Here is an 18,517-nt window from a genome sequence, read left to right on the forward strand (position 1 = left end):
CCCAACAAGGCATCTACTTCTATTGGCGAGACTCCTTTCTCCATCTTGCTCCCTTTCTGGGCATCACAATAAATACAAAAAAGTCCAACCTGGCACCCACACAGCTCTTAGATTTTATAGGGGCCAGGCTAGACACAAGGAGTTTACGAGCCTTCCTCACTGCGGACAGAGTTCTAAATCTGCAGCTCCAGGTGCGGGCCATTCTCCATTCAAGTTCTGCTCCAGCGGAGTTGGTCCTGAGGGCTCTAGGGTCCATGGCATCGGCTATAGCACTTCTTCCTCTTGCCAGGCTCAATATGCGCATTCTACAGTGGACGCTCTTAGTACAGTGGTCATACCTTGCTCTCCCCATGCATCATCCCATAGCGATCAGCAAGGCTTGCAAGCGGTCCCTATTGTGGTGGCTCCACTCCCCGGATCTCCACAAAGGCCGCCCATTTTGTGCCTCTCCCCCTCTCGCCACGGTGACCACGGACGCCTCCCGCCTCGGGTGGGGGGGGGCACTTTGCGGGCCTGACCGTCCAAGGCACGTGGAACGATTCAGAGACCTTACTGCATATCAATGTTCTAGAGATGAGAGCAGTGCTCTTAGCGTTGCTAGCACTTCAGGACTTTCTTCCTTTGGGAACAATTGCGATTCAATCGGACAACATGTCTGTTGTCTGGTACATCAACAAGCAAGGGGGAACAAGATCTTACCCTCTTTGTCGAGAGGCCATGAGAGTTTGGGAATGGGCAATCTCCACCAATCGCTTTCTAATAGCAACGCACATTCCGGTCGGTCCAACATCCTAGCGGACAAGCTCAGTCGCACCATTCTGACCCCTTACGAGTGGTCTCTCAATTGTCAAGTAGCGGGCATATTCGCATGGTGGGAACCCCTTCATGCGATCTTTCTTCTCCCTCAAACACCAAGTGCGACAGTTTTTGGCTCTAATACCTCCTCCCGGAGGTACCCCAAGAGACGCTCTGGTGCATGCTTGGCCACCCGGTCTTCTGTATGCCTATCCACCCTTGCCTCTGATGCTCCAAGTTCTTCAGAAAGCCTCTCGGGTGGGTTGCAGAATGATTCTCATTGCTCCATTCTGGCCTCGACAGATCTGGTTCCCCTTCCTAAGGTCTCACTCGGTGAATCCTCCTTGGATTCTAGATCCCATTCGGATCTGATATCCCATCCATCCTGCATTCCTCCTCCGAATCTGGACAACCTGAAGCTGACCGCTTGGCTGCTCCAGTTCCACTCCTGATAAGGATTCGGTATTTCTTCACCGGTAAAGGCAATTTTGGTGGCGGCTCATAAACCATCCACTAGAAAGGTTTACGAAGCAAATGGAAACGTTTCTCTTTGTGGGCAAGGCCTGAATCCTTCACGGTTCCTCTCCCTTTAGTGCTTGACTTTCTAACCACTCTCTTTAACGATGGTGCCAGCAGTTCCACAGTCAAAGTACAACTGGCGGCAATTTCTCACTATCACATTGGCCATGACTCTAATCCTCTTATGTCAGCCAAATTGTGTAAAATTTTCTTAAAGGTACTTTTCTTCTCAGGCCCCTATAAAACAAGCAGTTCCTCCTTGGGACCTTTCTCTGGTCCTGCAGGCCTTGACCGCCTCCTTCGAGCCAGCGGCTACGGTAGATCTCAAATTCTTGTCCTACAAGACAGCCTTTTGGTAGCCATTACATCGGCCAAGAGAGTTTCTGAACTTCAAGCATTATCAGCTAAACCTCCTTACTTGGTATTTCATCCGGACCGAGTCTCCCTCAGGACCAACCCGTCCTTTCTTCCTAAAATCGCTTCTGAAGCAAACATCAATCAATCCATTAACCTCCCTGTTTTCTTCCCTAAATATGAAAACAAAGGTGAATATAAGCTACATTCACTAGATGTTCACAGGCAACTTAGATTTTATCTGAACAGGACAGCTGGTCATAGGCAATCCGACCAGCTGTTTATTTCCTTTGCAAAATTCAATTTGGGCAAACCAATCTCTAAAGTTTCTCTGTCCGCTGGATTTCACAGTGCATTTTATTGGCTTATCAAGCTTCAGGAAGGCCGCCGGAGGGTGTTCATGTCCATTCAACCCGGTCAGTATCTACCTCGGCAGCCTTCAAGGCTAGGATTCCTCTAGATGATATTTGTGCAGCAGCCACGTGGGCTTCATCTCATACGTTTATTTCCCACTATAAGTTGGATCTTGCATCTAGGGGTAGAGCATCCTTTGGCTCCATGGTGCTCGGAATATCCTTCCATGATGGCCGCCCAAGATTCAGGTAGCTGGGGACTCTGTCCCACAGGTTGCAGACAAATGAATATCCTACTTCAGATTTAGAAGTTATGTACTCACCATAACGTTCCATCTGAGTAGGTGTATTCATTTGTCTGCAACCATCCCTCCTATCCCCTGGCCTTTCAGTTTCCTGCATATTCTTTGTTACCCTTTTTAGGGTATTGTTGCTTTGGCAAACTCGATCTGAGGTCATGAGGGTAGAGCAGGGCATTATGGGTGAGGGGAGGAGCTGAGAGCTTGGATCCATAGCTGGAAAACCATGCCGGTTCGGATCCGATATCGGATCCATAACCCACAGGTTGCAGACAAATGAATACACCTACTCAGATGGAACGTTATGGTGAGTACATAACTTCTAATTTTTCATATAGTGTGTATTTTTAGATAACTTTGCATTGCAGTGTAGTTAATGGTTTGAATATTGATAGTTTTTTTCTGATGTCAAACCCTCAGGTTTTAAAAAAGTGTTCATCTTGTGGATACAAGATCCCTCCCAGAGACACAAACTGTTTGTGTTTTTTGCTTAAGTGCTGCTCATTTACAGACAAATTGTGACAATTGTGTTGCCTTTGGGGCTAGGGCTACTCAAGGCAAAAAATAAAATCCTTATTATAAACCTTATTATAAAAGGCTTGCTTCCTTCACAGACAAGGTCTTCTGCTTTAATTATGACTTTGAATCCAGACCAGCTTCAGCTTCTTCCAGCAGAAGGACAGAAAAGAAAAGGAAAAGTGTAAAGCGAAGTATAGAGAAAATGTAAAGTCTTTAGGAAGAAGTTCTGAGGAAATGAAATTGGAAGAAAAAAGACTTGAAAAATCGAAGAAGAGGTCCCCAGATCCAACTGGTCCATTGGACAGCGCGGTGGTGCAGCGGCAGTGTTGTCGCCTCACAGTAAGAGGTTCTCTGGTTCGATTCCTGGCTGGAGTGCCTTCTGTGCGGAGTCTGGCATGTCTTCCCTGCGTTCGTGTGGGTTTCCTCTGGATGCTCCGGTTTCCTCCCACGTTTCAAAGGCATGCATCTAGAGCGTTTTTCCCCAGGCCTCCGCTGAAAATTGACTTTGTTCCAAGTCGGACTTTCCCGGTAAACAAATGTTAAATAAAAATAAAATAAAAATAAGCTCTGATAGCCAACACATCAAGGCAGTTGGATCGATGTGTTGGTTAGGTCCGAACTCCTTTTCCTCCTCCTCCTCCTCAAGCTATTTTTTCTCTGGAACTGGTGAGTCCCCAGCTGCATTCACACATTTTACGTGACAAACTCCCTTCCAGACCTTCTTCTATAGCATCATCATTGCAGTAGGTCTGATCCACCAGAAGTCTCATGGAAATGGGCGTCAACTGAATGATGAGGAAATATTTTAGGATGTAGATCCAACTGTGTGCTCTCCCGGTATTGTCCCCAAAGTGAGATTTGGGTGCAGACTCATTGACCCAGTCACTTTTTTTCTGGTACTGGTTCAGGTTTCAAATCCAGTTCCTATGGGTCCAAACCTCTGTGGTGCATCTCAGCTAGATTCGACAGTCCAGCAAACTTCAGTTTGATTACTTCCATTACTCTCTCGACTATGATACTGTCAGATCAGAATGAGTCTTGGAGCCGAAGTGCATGTTCCCAGTGGTATAAATGACTCCCAAGTTCTCAGAGCTGTCCCTTCCTCTCAGGGCCTTCAGCATTTGACAGCTTGTGTGCAAGGACGTCCTCCAAGCTGACCTTAATTGGAACAGGGAAAGCTCCTGTGTCCTTTGACAGAGGAAATACATCCTTGGCTTTGTTTGCGTTGTGGGATTTCAAGGCTGCAGAAAGATCTTTTGGTGGGCCAAGAAGGCAGGTACATGCACCGAGTTTGGATCTGTCCTGACACCCAGTGGAACTTGTTCCTTACACCTCTCACTCGGATCAACAGGGACAGTCAGAAACCATAAGCTTTGAGACTTTTCAGCATTCGAGTTCCCAGTCTGATTCCAACTTAACAGCAGAACTCCAAAGGCATCTTCCCAGGAAACAAACATGCAAATAAAAGCACTTAGACTCTCCTGAGTTTATCAATTAAGACACATATTTAGATGAAGGCAAAGAATACCCTGGATCCCCCTGGAAAACATGACCTTTGGAGACATCCTAGAATTGATGAAGCAGAAGGGGGGTTGGTCCACTGGAACTCCTTCCCTAGATGAATGTGTTTCTCAAAGTTTTTGGGACTCGCTCGTCTACATCCTGGGTGGTTACCCATCCGGATGCCCTTATAGATATTGCACAGAGGACATGGAAGGACTCTGATGTCATAGAACCATTTCCCAGAAAACATGACAAGATTCTAGTAGCCCTGAAAGATAGGAATAATGGGATGAAAGGACCCCAAATAGATGCCATGGCAATAGCGGCAACCACAAAGAATGAGCTGTCTGAGGAGAGGTTTTCTGTCCTTCCCCTTAACAGAGAGTCAGGGGTGTTAGACTAAGGAAACAGGAGGGGAAACGTGCATTTGCTTGACTTTTGCACTTATAGTGTTGAACAAACGTGCACACTTAGCTCATTTTCAGAGAGACTTGCCTAAAGAGATTTCCAAGTCCCTCTCGGGTAGTTTGCCTTCAGAAGTAACAAATAAATGGACACCTAAATGTCTGCTGTATAGTCCATGCAACTGCTTTCCAATGCAGCAGATGGCAAAGCAAGAGCAGCTGGCAGAGGCATTACCATGCGTCACCATGCCTGGATGCGGTTATGTGATTTTTCAGAAAGCTTCCAGGCATCCTTTATTATTCCTGTTTTGATGGTTCTGCACTATTCAGACTAAAAGTTAAAAGACATTTACTAGGACTGAGCAAGATGGTAAGACCCTATCTGCTGTAGGAATCTGCTTCTCCATCCTTCAGATCATATTCAAGTAATCAAAGGGGTGGTAAGAAAATGTGGGTCAGAAAATCACAGGGCTTTCACCAAAACTCTCCTAAGGTAGACCCTCCCCCCCAAGACAGAGGGAGAGGTAACTTGATGAACAATAGTCCCAGAGGCAGAGATGGACCATATAATCAAGTTTTCCATGGGCCCTTCACCAAGAAACCATGTCAGCGCCTCTGACTGGTTAACCAGCTGCTGCACTCTGGAGGTAGTGCTTAATCTTACACCCACCAGCTTAGGAAAACATTTATTTGGATTCCTGGGTGTTAAGGGTAATCATCAGAGGCTACACCATTCCCTTTCTGTATCCTGCAAAGAAGACATTAAAAATTCATAACATTCTACCTGAATATTTGCAATCTGCAGCAACAGAAGTTTCAAAGTTGCTAGAAAACAAAATTCATCCAAAGTGTCCCCAGACCATTTGGAATCTGGAGTCTATTCCAGGTTATTTTAAGTTCCAAATAAAAACTTGGACTTCAGACTAATATAGGACCTCAGTCATCTCAATCACTTTGTGAAGTAGACAATGTTGTGGTTGTTCGTGGTACAGTTCATACTACCTTTATTGAAGGAAGGGTGATTGGATGTGGTCAGTAGACCTCCAGCCTGTCTACTATCATATAAAGATACAGAGGCAGTCCAGGAGATTTCTCTGTTTCTGGCTGGTGACCAATCATTTTTGATTCAGAGCACTGCCATTTGGTCTCACCGAAGCCACCCAGGTGTTCCCCAAGATTATGGCAGTGGTAGCAACTCATCTCTGACTGCAAGGCATCCAGATCTTCCCATATCTAGATGATTGCTTCTAACAGCTACTTCCAGGAATCTACTGCTACAGCAAAGAACACTACCACTCTGTCGTGCAGACCTATTAGGGAACACAGTGAATCATGCAAAAAGCCAACTGTCTCCCACTCAGCAGATAGAATTTATAGAATGTCATATCAACATAGTTTTACAAATTGCCAGACTCACAGACGCAAGAGTGCTATCCTTAAGACTGATTCAGCATCGTTGTCCCCAAGAAAGAGTGATTCTGTGTTTGTTGGGTCTGATCTTCTATACCATCACTTTAGTTCTGCTAGTGAGATAATACAAGAGAGTGTTACAATGGACTTTCTCAGTCCAGAGGTCACAGAGTCTTTGACCTATCCGTGCTAAAACTCATCTCACTCAAGTCTGCAGAGACCATATAAAGTGGTGGATAACCTCTCCAGCAGTTAAAGAAGGGAAACCCTTTTGTCCACCAACTCCGTAGACCCCATTTACCACAGATGCCTTCCTTCTAGTGTGTGTGGGTTCTTTTTGAGGGGAAAATGGTTCAAGTTATTTGTTAATTTGTAGAAGCTAAGCTTCACATCTGTATCTTGGAGATGAGAGTGGCCCTCCTAGTGTTGCAGGCTTTTCAGGGCTTCCTACCAAACAGTGCGATATCCATCCAGATGGACAGTATGTCAGTTGTGTAGTACATCAACAAACAAGGGGAAACACAATCATATCCACTTTGCTGGGAGTCCATGAGAATATGGAAGTGTGCAATGTCTTCCCATCATTTTCTAGAAGCAACACACATACCTGGGACTGCGAATGTGCCAGCGAACAAACTAAATGGGTTGATCTTATTGCCTCATGAGTGTTCTCTTAACCAGACAGTGGCAACGGGGAATTTTCATCTCCTGGAGCCAACCTTGCTCTGATTTCTTTGTCTCATACCTAAACAAGTACAGCAGTTACTTCATCCTCATTCCTCCACAGGGGCAGTCACTGAGAGATGCTGTAGTCCACATTTGGCCTCATGGGTCTCCTCTATGTATTTTCACCAATACCCTTCCTGACGAAAATTCATTCAGAAGCCACGAGGTGCAAGACCAAGGTGAACCTTATTGTTCCTTTCTGGCCGCAGCATTTTTGGTTTACCTTTCTTTGGTCTCATTTGATACACCTGCCCTGTGTGCTGGATCCAGTCTGTATCTTCTAAATCACCCATACAGGATGACTTTACTGGATCTGCACGCCCCTAAAATTAACAGCAGGATATCTCCAGTTTTAAAGTTAGATAGAGGTGCCAGACTGTCCTATCCGGTGGTTCAATTACTTCTGCACAAAAACAGTCATAGAAAAATATCTATAAAAGTAAGTTTAGAAGATTTTCTGTCTGTGGCTCATCGAAGGGACTGGGCCTCTTTTCTTTACCCCTCCTATTGATATTAGATTTTCTTTCAGAACCTTTCACCAAGGATCTAGTTTCTCTACCTTCAAAGTACAAATGGCTGCTATATCTAATTTTCACATAGGTCATAATGACACTTCCATTGCTTTTCTTAGACTCTCTAAAGCTTTTCTGTACTATAAGAAGAGACCAGATCTTAACAAATGTGAAGCACCCCCTACTTAATTGTTAAGGTTGGGTCTTGTGCTAGGCAGTCATATCTGCCAGTACTTGCCAGCAAACAACAGCAATGATTTGTTTCTCCCTTCTGTTTGTGTCTGTAAAAGGTCCTGACTTCCTGCTATAAATTCAGAAAGTTGCTAGTGCAATATAATTTCAGTTCTTCTGCATTTTCTAAAGGATGAAAAAAGAAATAACTGGTAGGCAGCAAAAGTGTAAAATTCAAAACTTTAATAAAAACAACAAAACAACAAGAGCACTTTCATACCAAACTAGGTACTTCTTCAGATCTAGTATAAGAGACATTACAAACAGCCTTATATACATCAATAATTGAGGTCACGTGACCTCAATAAGGGTTTAATTGGTATAAAATCATTTAACCCTTTCCCATTAGTAGCTTGCAGGATAGTCATCCACTTTATCTCAAGGCATTCAGTGCGAGTTCTAATATCGCCCCCTCTTACACCAGATTTACAAATTTCCAAGACCATAAATTTGAACCAGTGATTCTTGCCTACAGAGTTGACATGCTTAAACAAGGCATTCCTATCATCACCTTTGCTGATACTATACAGGTGCTCCCTAACACAGTCTCTAAGGCATCTGTTGGTTTTACCAACGTAGAAGGTTTTACAGATCTCACAGGAAGCATAGTAAACTATATTACAAGTACCACAGTTGGCATAAAGGTTAATGTTAAAACCCATTCAGTATCAGGATGAACTAAATGATTGTCCGTTTTGATATATCTACAGGCATTGCAATGATGGGGATATGTGCCTACTCTATGCACATTCTGACTAGTAGTTGCTGATGACATTGTTCTGTAAGATAACATTCTCTTGAGGAATGGACGATTCTTATAGCAGAAGGAGGGTGTACTACCTAATACCTCTTTACACTTCCTGTCTGACATGAGTACTCTCCAGTGTCTGACTATGTCACATATAGGCTTGGTGTCACTAGAGTAAGATTCATTTGTACAGAATGGCCTATACGTCCATGAGTGTCATTCTGATTACTGGTACAGCTCTCTAAGAGTGGTCTAGTGCGAGTACCACTCAAAGCAATAGTATAATTCTGTGCTACACTGATATCCGTATCTGTGTAGCCTCTAGCTAAGAGGTTAACAGTCACGCTATCAAAAGACTCATCCATACCACTATCCCTTGTATGGAGGTGTGCTGCTCTGAAAAATTGCCCCTTCCTTTTTACATGTCTTGAGTGCATGCTACAGGCATGTATCACATTATTAGTTTTACATGGTTTGTTGTACAACCCAGTAGCTAAACCTCCTACAGTTTTGGTCACAGTGACATCTAAAAAAGATATACAGTCAGGAGAGTACTCATATGTGAATTGAAGAAAGTCAGTGGTACCATTGCGATACTGTATCAACTCATGTAGTCTCACATAGTGATTCTTTTGTATTACCCCATACAAAAAATATATCATCGACATATCGGCCATAAAATAGCACAAACCTGGAAAAAATGTTACCATTACAGAATACATACTGAGATTCCCACTCAGCCAATGCTGTAAAAAAAATTGTCATAAAAAAGAAAAGCATTGTGTCCAAGGACAGTCTCAAGAAGGGTACATATCAGGTACACTTTTTCATTTATTTAGTCTGAATTCTGACTAAAAAATAATCTAAAATACTCAACTCCTGTTTCATTCGGAATGCAAGTAAAGAGTGAGTTGACATCCATAGTAACTAACATAGCATCTTCCATAAAATCTGTACTGGACTAAGCATACAGTTTCTGTAAAAATCATTTTGTATCTTTCAATACACTGCTGACAGTATTTAACACAGGGCATAGTTGCCTCTCTACATATATGGACCAAGGTTCTGTGAACCGTCCCTTCCCAGATACAATAGGCAACATAGGAGGATCAATAAGACTTTTGTGGATCTTGGGTAACCCGTACATCTGGGGTATAACTGCATTGTCAAGTAAGAGATATTCATACAGTGATCTATCTAGCACACCCTCCATCAACACATCCTCTATATGTTTGTGTATCTTGTCCACCAGCTTATTAACATCAAAGCTATTCATTGAACAGTATGTGTTAGTATCACTCAGCATCACACTCATAGCATCCAGATACTGTGCAGAGTCCATGACAACTATTCCGCCCCTTTATCAGCATGGGGGAAAGCATATATCATCACGTTTAACTAACTCCATTAGTGCGGAAAAGTCATCAAAACTCAGGTTTTTAAAACTTTTGCCATGTCTGCCATTAAAATAATTATACACATCTTCTTCACAAAGCTTATAGAAGGGTTCAACCAAAGGAATAGTAACAGGGGTATACATGCTGGGTTTCCTAAAAATGGGAACAGCATGTAAACTATTACCAAACACAAGCCTCAATGAAATACTGCATATAAGCAGCCTTAAGTCATTAATTACATCTACCAAAGAGGAATGTCCAACTGGTATAAAATTAAGGCCGTAGTTCAAAACCCTAGTTTGCTCAGGGCTTAAGTTACTCATAGAGATATTGGAAATCAGGTTTTTCGTCCCTTGTTTCGAACCACAGGACCCATGTCCTGTTCTTGCGAAAACTCTCTCTTGTTCTGGTTCCTGTCACGACTCATGGATCTCCCTCTCTGCTTCACTTTCAAAAGCTCCGAGCTTGTAATAGTAAAAAAGGCTGTTTTACCTGAGGGAGAGCACTGCCAATAGATTGCTGATCACCACTAGCAGGTTCAATAGGCACAGAGTGTGTAAAATCCATTGAAACTACAAGCCAGTTCCCCTGTAGTGTGAACCTGAGCTTCAACCGCAAGCATCCACGCATGTTCAGTGTAAGTTGCCTCTGAAGGCATTATATATCGAACCTCAGTGGACAAGCCAGCAGCGATTCGACCTCTCAATCGGTCAGAGTTCCTAACAGGGCTTCCGTCATCTGACCATGTGAAGATGTGCTCTATTTTAAAATCTTTATGATCCCTAGAAAGTTTCATTTTCTTAACTTCCAACAAACGTTTCTCATAAGAATCGATGTTAGCAAACAGTTCATCCAGTTTATGTTTATAAGGTACATACTCCACAGAAGTGTTCAGGTTAGATGCATGTTCCATGATCTCAGTGTGAAGTTTGCTCTCCACTGGGGCAAAGTACTTGAGAAGCAAGCTAATATAGCCTGCCGACTATACAAATGAAAACATGTACTGATATGTACCCTTCTTGAGAGTATCGTTGGACACAATGCTTTTGTTTTAGATGACAATTTTTTTCTTACAGCGTACAGGGGTAGCCATAGGCACTGTTTGTGCCAACACTTATGCCAACATTGTGTTGGCTGAGTGGGAATCTCAGTATGTATTCTGTGATGGTAACATTTTTTCCAGGTTTGTGTTATTTTATGGCCGATATGTGGATGAGTTCATACAGTACCTCAATGGTACCACTGACTTTCTTCGGTTCACATACGAGTACTCTCCTGACTGTATATTATATATAGATGGCACTGTGACCAAAACTGTAGGAGGTTTAGATACTGGGTTATACAACAAACCATGTAAAACCAATAATGTGATACATGCCCATAGCATGCACCCAAGACATGTGAAATGGAATGTCCTGAAGGGGCAATTTTTCAGGGCAGCATGCCTCCATACAAGGGATAGTGGTATGTATGAGTCTTTTGATAGCGTGACTGTTAACCTCTTAGCTAGAGGCTACACAGATACAGATATCAGTGTAGCACAGAATGATACTATTGCTTTGAGAGTTACTCGCACTAGACCATTCTTTGAGAGCTGTACCAGTAATGAGAATGACACTCATGGACGTATAGGCCATTCTGTACAAATGAGTCTTACTTAGTCTAGTGACACCAAGCCTATATGTGACATAGTCAGAAGACACTGGAGAGTACTCATGTCAGATAGGAAGTGTAAAGAGGTATTAGGTAGTACACCCTCCTTCTGCTATAAGAATCGTCCATCCCTCAAGAGAATGTTATGTTATAGAACATTGTCATCAGCAACTACTAGTCAGAATGTGCATAGAGTAGGCATATATCCCTGTCATCATTGCAATGCTTGTAGATATATCAAAAAGGATGATCATTTAGTTCATCCTGATACTGAACGTGTTTTAACATTAACCTTTATGCCAACTGTGGTACTTGTAATATAATTTACTATGCTACCTGTGAGCTCTGTAAAGCCTTCTACATTGGTAAGACCAACAGATGCCTTGTTAGGGAGCACCTGTATAGTATCAGCAAAGGTGATGATAGGACTGCCTTGTTTAAGCATGTGAACTCTGTAGGCACAAATCAATGGTTCAAATTTATGGTCTTGGAAATTTGTAAATCTGGTGTAAGAGGGGTGATAACTCACACTGAATGCCTTGAGATAAAGTGAATGGTTATCCTGCAAGCTACTAATGGGAAAGGGTTAAATGATTTTATACCAATTAAACCCTTATTGAGGTCATGTGACCTCGAGCATTGATGTATGTAAAGCTGTTTGTAATGTCTCTTATACTAGATCTGAAGAAGTACCTAGTTTGGTATGAAAGCGCGCATCTTGTTTTTTTGTTGTTTTTATTATTAAAGTTTTGAATTTTACGCTTTTGCTGCCTACCTGTTATTTCTTTTTTTCGTTTTTACAGTTTTTGTTTTTAACTGGTTGCCCTGTTCTAAAGGATACAAAGTCTGAAACTGAAATGTATGTCATTGTTCAGTAACTTCAGTCCTCCATGATTTGTTAGAAAACCACAGATTTTATGAGGAACAGACCAAACATATGAGGCAAAATCTGGACATTTTGTGAAAATCAGGACAGTTGAGAGGCGTGGAAGATGAGAGTAGACATGAGACTGAGTTAAGAGCGTGTTCCTTTAATTGTCTGTTCTCAATATGGATGCAAAGATTCGTCTCTTGAGCAAATTTCTTGGCATGCGTCTTAAGTACAGAACAAGTAGTTTATGATTGGCGACACATTTATAATCTTGTATATTAGAATTTCCTTCTTTTCATCCTTCAGAGTTTAATTAATGACACGGATGTATTCAGACTCTAGACTACCAAAATTTATAACATTTTAGGATTAAGATTAAATACTCTAACTGAAGATATGGTGGAGAGAAACACCTGGATATTAGAAGTCCATATGCCTGTAGGTTTGTGTCAGGATGAAGAATATTCTAATGGCAAACAAGACTGAATCCACATTCCCCAGTATGGTGGAAAAACCTTGCATAATAATTGTAGGGGAACAGAAATGTTTAGAGTGGCAGTTTCTTGCAGATTCACAAGCAGACTGGACAGTGAAAATTTCATAGGCAATGTATACTGAACCCACGTTGAATAATTGCAGTTATTTGAAGTGTTAGTTTTCTTTATTCAGAGTTACATTGGTTTTGGTTATCTCATGTAGGCTTTTATGAGTTTTGGCAGTCTTATAACCCATGGGCAGTTCATATAAAAATCTATAATTGTGACAGCAAATGCAAGAAGACCTTAAAAGATTCAAATATGTGTGGTTATATTGCTGGTACTAAAAATGTTCTTTCAGGCCAAGTGTGTGTGTGGATTTATTTGTCCCAACTGGCATACTATTCTTCATTTAAAGTTATTTTCAGCGTTACTGTAAACTCACACTGTAATAATGCTAACATTTTCAGTTATCTTTTTAATATTTCAAATTAATATAATTGAATTACATGTAGAGTCTAATAATTTTTTTTTTCTACAGGTACATTTGCGATAATCGATCTATTCCTTTACCTCAACACTGGGAACAAGTGGATTCAGATAAGCCTTATAAGGTACCGATTTAATCTGGATTTGAAGTCTTGCTGAAACATGCTAGGATGTGCAACATGGGGGTGGGGTCAGGATCTTGTAGATGTGATAGCTGTTGAGAACGTAGGATTACGTGAAAATTAGCATTGTTTGCAGTCTTCTTTTGATTAAAAGTCATATTATACGCTGTTCTGTACAGTAGCTCATGTCTGAGTGTTTTTAGACATCTTCTGTAAGAGTCATCCAGCATACTGCTCTGCCTGACACATTGAACGTCCCTTCATGGGGGAGAGAAGAGCCAGGGCGCCAAATTAGTTCACACCAAAATTACTGATAATGGCCCATACATTCTGCTGTCATCAGGTAATGCCAGATTGTACTTATTTTGGTCCTTGTCCAGTAACCCCTTCACCCTGTATTCTTTCTTCTTAAGGCATGATAAATCTATATCTGTGAAATCTGCCTGACCTATCTGTCAGCAGTTGAGGAAAACAGATTTTAGCAGACATATCCAGTTGTTAGAATATCAGGGTATAGAAATAAAGCAGAACAAACATGTGCCATTTGCGTAAAGTAAAAAGGAGACAGTGAAAAGTAAAATGAAATGGCACTACTAAAATGCTTGTAAAGAATTTCCCAAAGGAGATGAGTTTGAGAAGGTGAAAAGCAGATGCAGTATCTCAGTGTTTTTGTTGCCGAGAGATAATGAGCTGGAGTGAGCACTGACATTAGCCCTGTTATCAGAAAACAGCGTGAAATGAAGCATTGCCATCATGTTTAACAGTAAGAGCCAGTGTATTAACTAAGGAGTAGTATAGGTGCATCACTGTCAGAGTTTATGCAGCTGACAGTGTCAGACCAGTTTTCAGTTTTACTAAGTAAACCTTTGGTAGAGCGATACAGCTCCTTTTGATAAACCTAAAATTAAAAGCTGGAGGCTTGTCATTGAGAATTGTTTAGGATGGTCTTGATGTGCGTCTCACAAACTGATCTTACTTGAAATATATATATATATATATATATATATATATATATATATATATATATATATATATATATATATATATATATATATATATATATATATATATATATATATATATATATATATATATATATCTGGATTCACCTCAGAAGCTCGAAATACTGAAATATCGAATTTAAGTATTTCAAGCCCAGAAAGCCAAATCCACAAAACCACGAAAACTCAAAACTGCGAAATTCAAAATCTCGCACACTAGAGATTTTGAATTTCAAGGTACTACTGCACACACACACACACACACACACACACACACACACACACACACCATCCCCCCCCCACACACACACACACACACACACACACACACCATCCCCCGCACACACACACACACACACACACACACACACACACACACACACACACACACACACACACACACATAACCTCTCTACTACATGAAAGCAGGGTGGCAAGAACCCCTGCACCCCCCCATACCCCCCTACTTAAATATTCTCACTCCGTGGTCACACTACATACAGACACACACAAAACACCACCACACAAGCTACAGTCTCCTCGCACACACACATCACAGCAACAAAACACACTGACAGTCACCACAGCCCCTACCCAAAACCCTTAACACACACACACACTTACCTGAATACGTAACCACAGTGAAAGTGCAAAAGCGCGAAATTCAAAACCTCCGCTATTCGGGGTTTTGAATTTCATGCGTCTGAACTTTCGCTGTTCTCAGGATTCGACTTTCTGGGTACGAAATACTAAAATTCGATATTTCAGTATTTCGAGCTTCTGAAGTGAATCCATATATATATATATATATATATATATATATATATATATATATATATATATATATATATATCTCTATGTATGTATGTGTGTATATATATATATATATATATATATCTCTATCTATATATGTGTATATATATATATATATATATATATATATATATATATATATATATATATATATATATATATATATATATATATATATATATATATATATATATATATACATATATATAGATATACTTCATTTCATTGAAAACACATTTGGTCGAAGGTCACTTTCCTCAGCACACTTGACTGAAAGCTCACTTCACTGAAAACTCATTTCACTGAAACTCATTTCGTCGAAAGTTATACATGGCCTTTTCCCCACTGTAGTGCAATTCTGATGTTAGAATATAAAGTAAAAAAAAAAAAAACAAACAAAAAAATATCCTTGTTCCCTTCTTTCCTGACCTAGAGTAGTCCAAATACAGGCTTTGCTGTATTCTGGACTTTTGGAAAGTTCCTGTGTTGCCAATTTCCTTTCTTGGATAAAGGGAGGCTTCTTTGTTCACCAGTGGCAGTGGGGAGCTTAGAACAGCCTATCTATCCCTGGAGTAGTGTTCCCAGCACAAGAATCTGGTAGTCTCTTGGCCGTTTTAGGCCAATTTCTAGCTCTTTCAAGTCCCCCTGTATAAAACCCGCTTTGGCGAGGTTTTTGCACTTGTTACTACTCAGCCAAGCTCCTTGTCCTGCAGAGTGATGCTAGCAGCAGAGAGGCTAAAAGAGCGACTGCTAACCTGTTTTTTTTTCCTGCTACTACCTGGGCGACTGTCCGATCTAGCTAAACTGCAAGTATTTCTGCTTCTTGAACTGTTTTAAACTGTTTAAAGTTGTTTTTGCACCTGCACTTTTAAAGTTTGTCCTGTTTGTTACATTTACCTGTTGAGGCTACACACTCAATTGTGCTAGCCTGTGTTACATATTTATTGCATTTTTCTGCTGTTTGTTGCAAAAAAGAAAAAAACACAAAAAAATTATCCTTGTTTCCCGTCTTTCCTGACCTAGAGTAGTCCAAATACAGGCTTTGCTGTGTTCTGGACTTTTGGAAAGTTCCTGTGTTGCCCATTTCCTTTCTTGGATAAAGGGAGACTTCTTTGTTCACCAGAGGCAGTGGGGAGCTTAGAGCAGCCTATCTATCCCTGGAGGAGTGTTCCCAGCACAAGAATCTGGTAGTCTATTGGCCGTTTTGGGCCAATTTCTAGCTCTTTCAAGTCCCCCTGTACAAAACACAGTTTGGCGCGATTTTGCACATAGCGCAGCATCGGGCAGCTCCACTTAATTGGGTTTAAACCATTCTTGGCTCCACAAAGTCTGCTCTTCACTTTTTCCCTTAGAACTGATCTAGTTCTCATAATAAACACCCTATTCCTACTCTAAAGCCTGGCACTTGCTCACTAAAGCAATTATATAAGTCAGCACTAAAAAATTAAAAGTACTACACCCTCACAAACTCCCCTTGACTACCTTGTTCCCCATTGGCCCTTTTTTCAATTATAAAGGAATTCCCAATACTATTCTAGCATGTCCAAAGGTCAGTTGTCAATCTCCTCTCCGGTCCAGCTGGTGAATCTGGGAATCTTGAGACAATGTTACAACTGCCTCATGTACACAGACAACCCTCTCCTGCTCCCAACAAATTCCAACACATGTGAGAGATGCAGCCATATAGCCAAACTGGAGGCTAAGCTCTCTCAACTGAGTACTGGCGTAACCAGTCAGAAGGAGAAGGAAACCACACTCACTACAATTCCAGTCTCACATAGACCTACCACGACAGCAAACCAAACACATAAACACACAAAAACATACTCAGAGGCTCTAAATAAAAATCTGCCTAAGCAGCAGAGACCTCCAAAGCAGACACCCAAGCAACCGCTACCCCAAAACAAAACACGTGCAACACATAGCTCACAAAGCCAGTGTGCCGAACAGTCACATCCCTTAAGGCTAAACAACACACCTGATACACTTGTAATAGGTGACTCTATCGTCAGGCACACTGACGTCCCGCTCACCAGGCTGAACAAGGAGAAGATCACGGTGAGCTGCCTGTTGGGCGCTAGGATCCACCACATAACACAAGCACTCAGGTCACTCCAAGGAAAGTACAAATATGACTCAGTCATTGTCTATGCTGGTGTGAATGACCTGAGACGTACCTCCCTGGACTACATGAAAAGAGACATAGAGGAGCTCTCTGAGCATGTAGCCCAGGCCGGTGTGACCCTGACCTTGAGTAGCATCTTACCCTCACCAAGAATGATGCCATAATATGAAGACAAGATGATCAATTTCTACAATTGGCTTAAGTATTGGTGTCATTCAAAGGGGATCCAATGCCTGTCAGCCTGGGATGACATGCTCGACAAGCCACGATGCTTCACTAGGGATGGCTTGTACCTGTCACCCCTGGGCTTTTGGATATTAGCAAAGGCTCTTGCCACCCCCATAGTGCCTTTTTTTAGCCAAGGCTCAAAAGACAAACCCACCTCCATAGGTATCACAAGGGATAAGAAACTAAGAGTAATGCTACTCAACGCCAGAAGTCCAAACCTCAAGATGCATGCACTCGAAACTCTCCTTAGCATGGAGAACATCTATATCTGTGCAGTAACAGAAACCTGGTTCAAGGCTCCCGAGAGCACCCCAGCACTACCAGGTTATACCTCATACCATGCTTTTTGGCCCCAAAACTTAGACCGAACCACAAAAGGAGGGGGAGTATCCATATTCTTCAAAGATACCCACACCTCCAGGTTGGTGGCACAACATGAAGCATCAGAGACTATCCATGTGCAAATAACAGTGGGTAAAACTGCCTTCCAGTTTATAGCCTGCTACAGACCACCCTCCCAAACCCAGGAACCCCACTCGGCCTTCCTGAGAACACTGGAAAATATGAAGGTCTCTCCAAACACCATTATATTGGGCGACTTCAACTACCCAAACATAGACTGGGAGCATTACTCTAGCTCCAACACCCTAGCCCAAAGGTTCCAAGAATTTATAAACTCAAATGCTATGGAACAACTTGTTACCACTCCCACAAGAGGGGAAAACATACTGGACCTGATCATCACCAACATGGGGGCTCTATGCTCCAGACCAGAAGTGTATCCCTCACTGGTAAGATCAGACCATAAACTAATCTCACTGGATATTCACATCCCGACCCCTCCCCCTGCCCAGAAAACCACAGTGAAAAACTTCTCTAAAGCAAATTTCACACTCCTCAAAACCGACGTGGAATCCTTCAAAGCCCCCGGGCCTGTGGAAAATACTGCCCAAACTGCAAAATCCTTTA

General features: G+C 41.8%; 1 protein-coding gene across 1 annotated transcript in view; it reads left to right on the top strand.

The window, feature by feature from the left end:
• Nucleotides 1-18,517, top strand: part of PARP11 (poly(ADP-ribose) polymerase family member 11) — a 519,323-nt gene that overhangs the window by 416,416 nt on the left and 84,390 nt on the right. The window contains exon 6 of the mRNA XM_044087183.1: nucleotides 13,312-13,384. Within this exon, the coding sequence (XP_043943118.1) occupies nucleotides 13,312-13,384 (73 nt within the window). The remainder of the gene's footprint in view (nucleotides 1-13,311; nucleotides 13,385-18,517) is intronic.

The sequence above is a fragment of the Protopterus annectens genome, chromosome 11.part0, assembly GCF_019279795.1.
Source record: "Protopterus annectens isolate FY-2018-M chromosome 11.part0, PAN1.0, whole genome shotgun sequence".
Taxonomy (NCBI): domain Eukaryota; kingdom Metazoa; phylum Chordata; order Ceratodontiformes; family Protopteridae; genus Protopterus; species Protopterus annectens.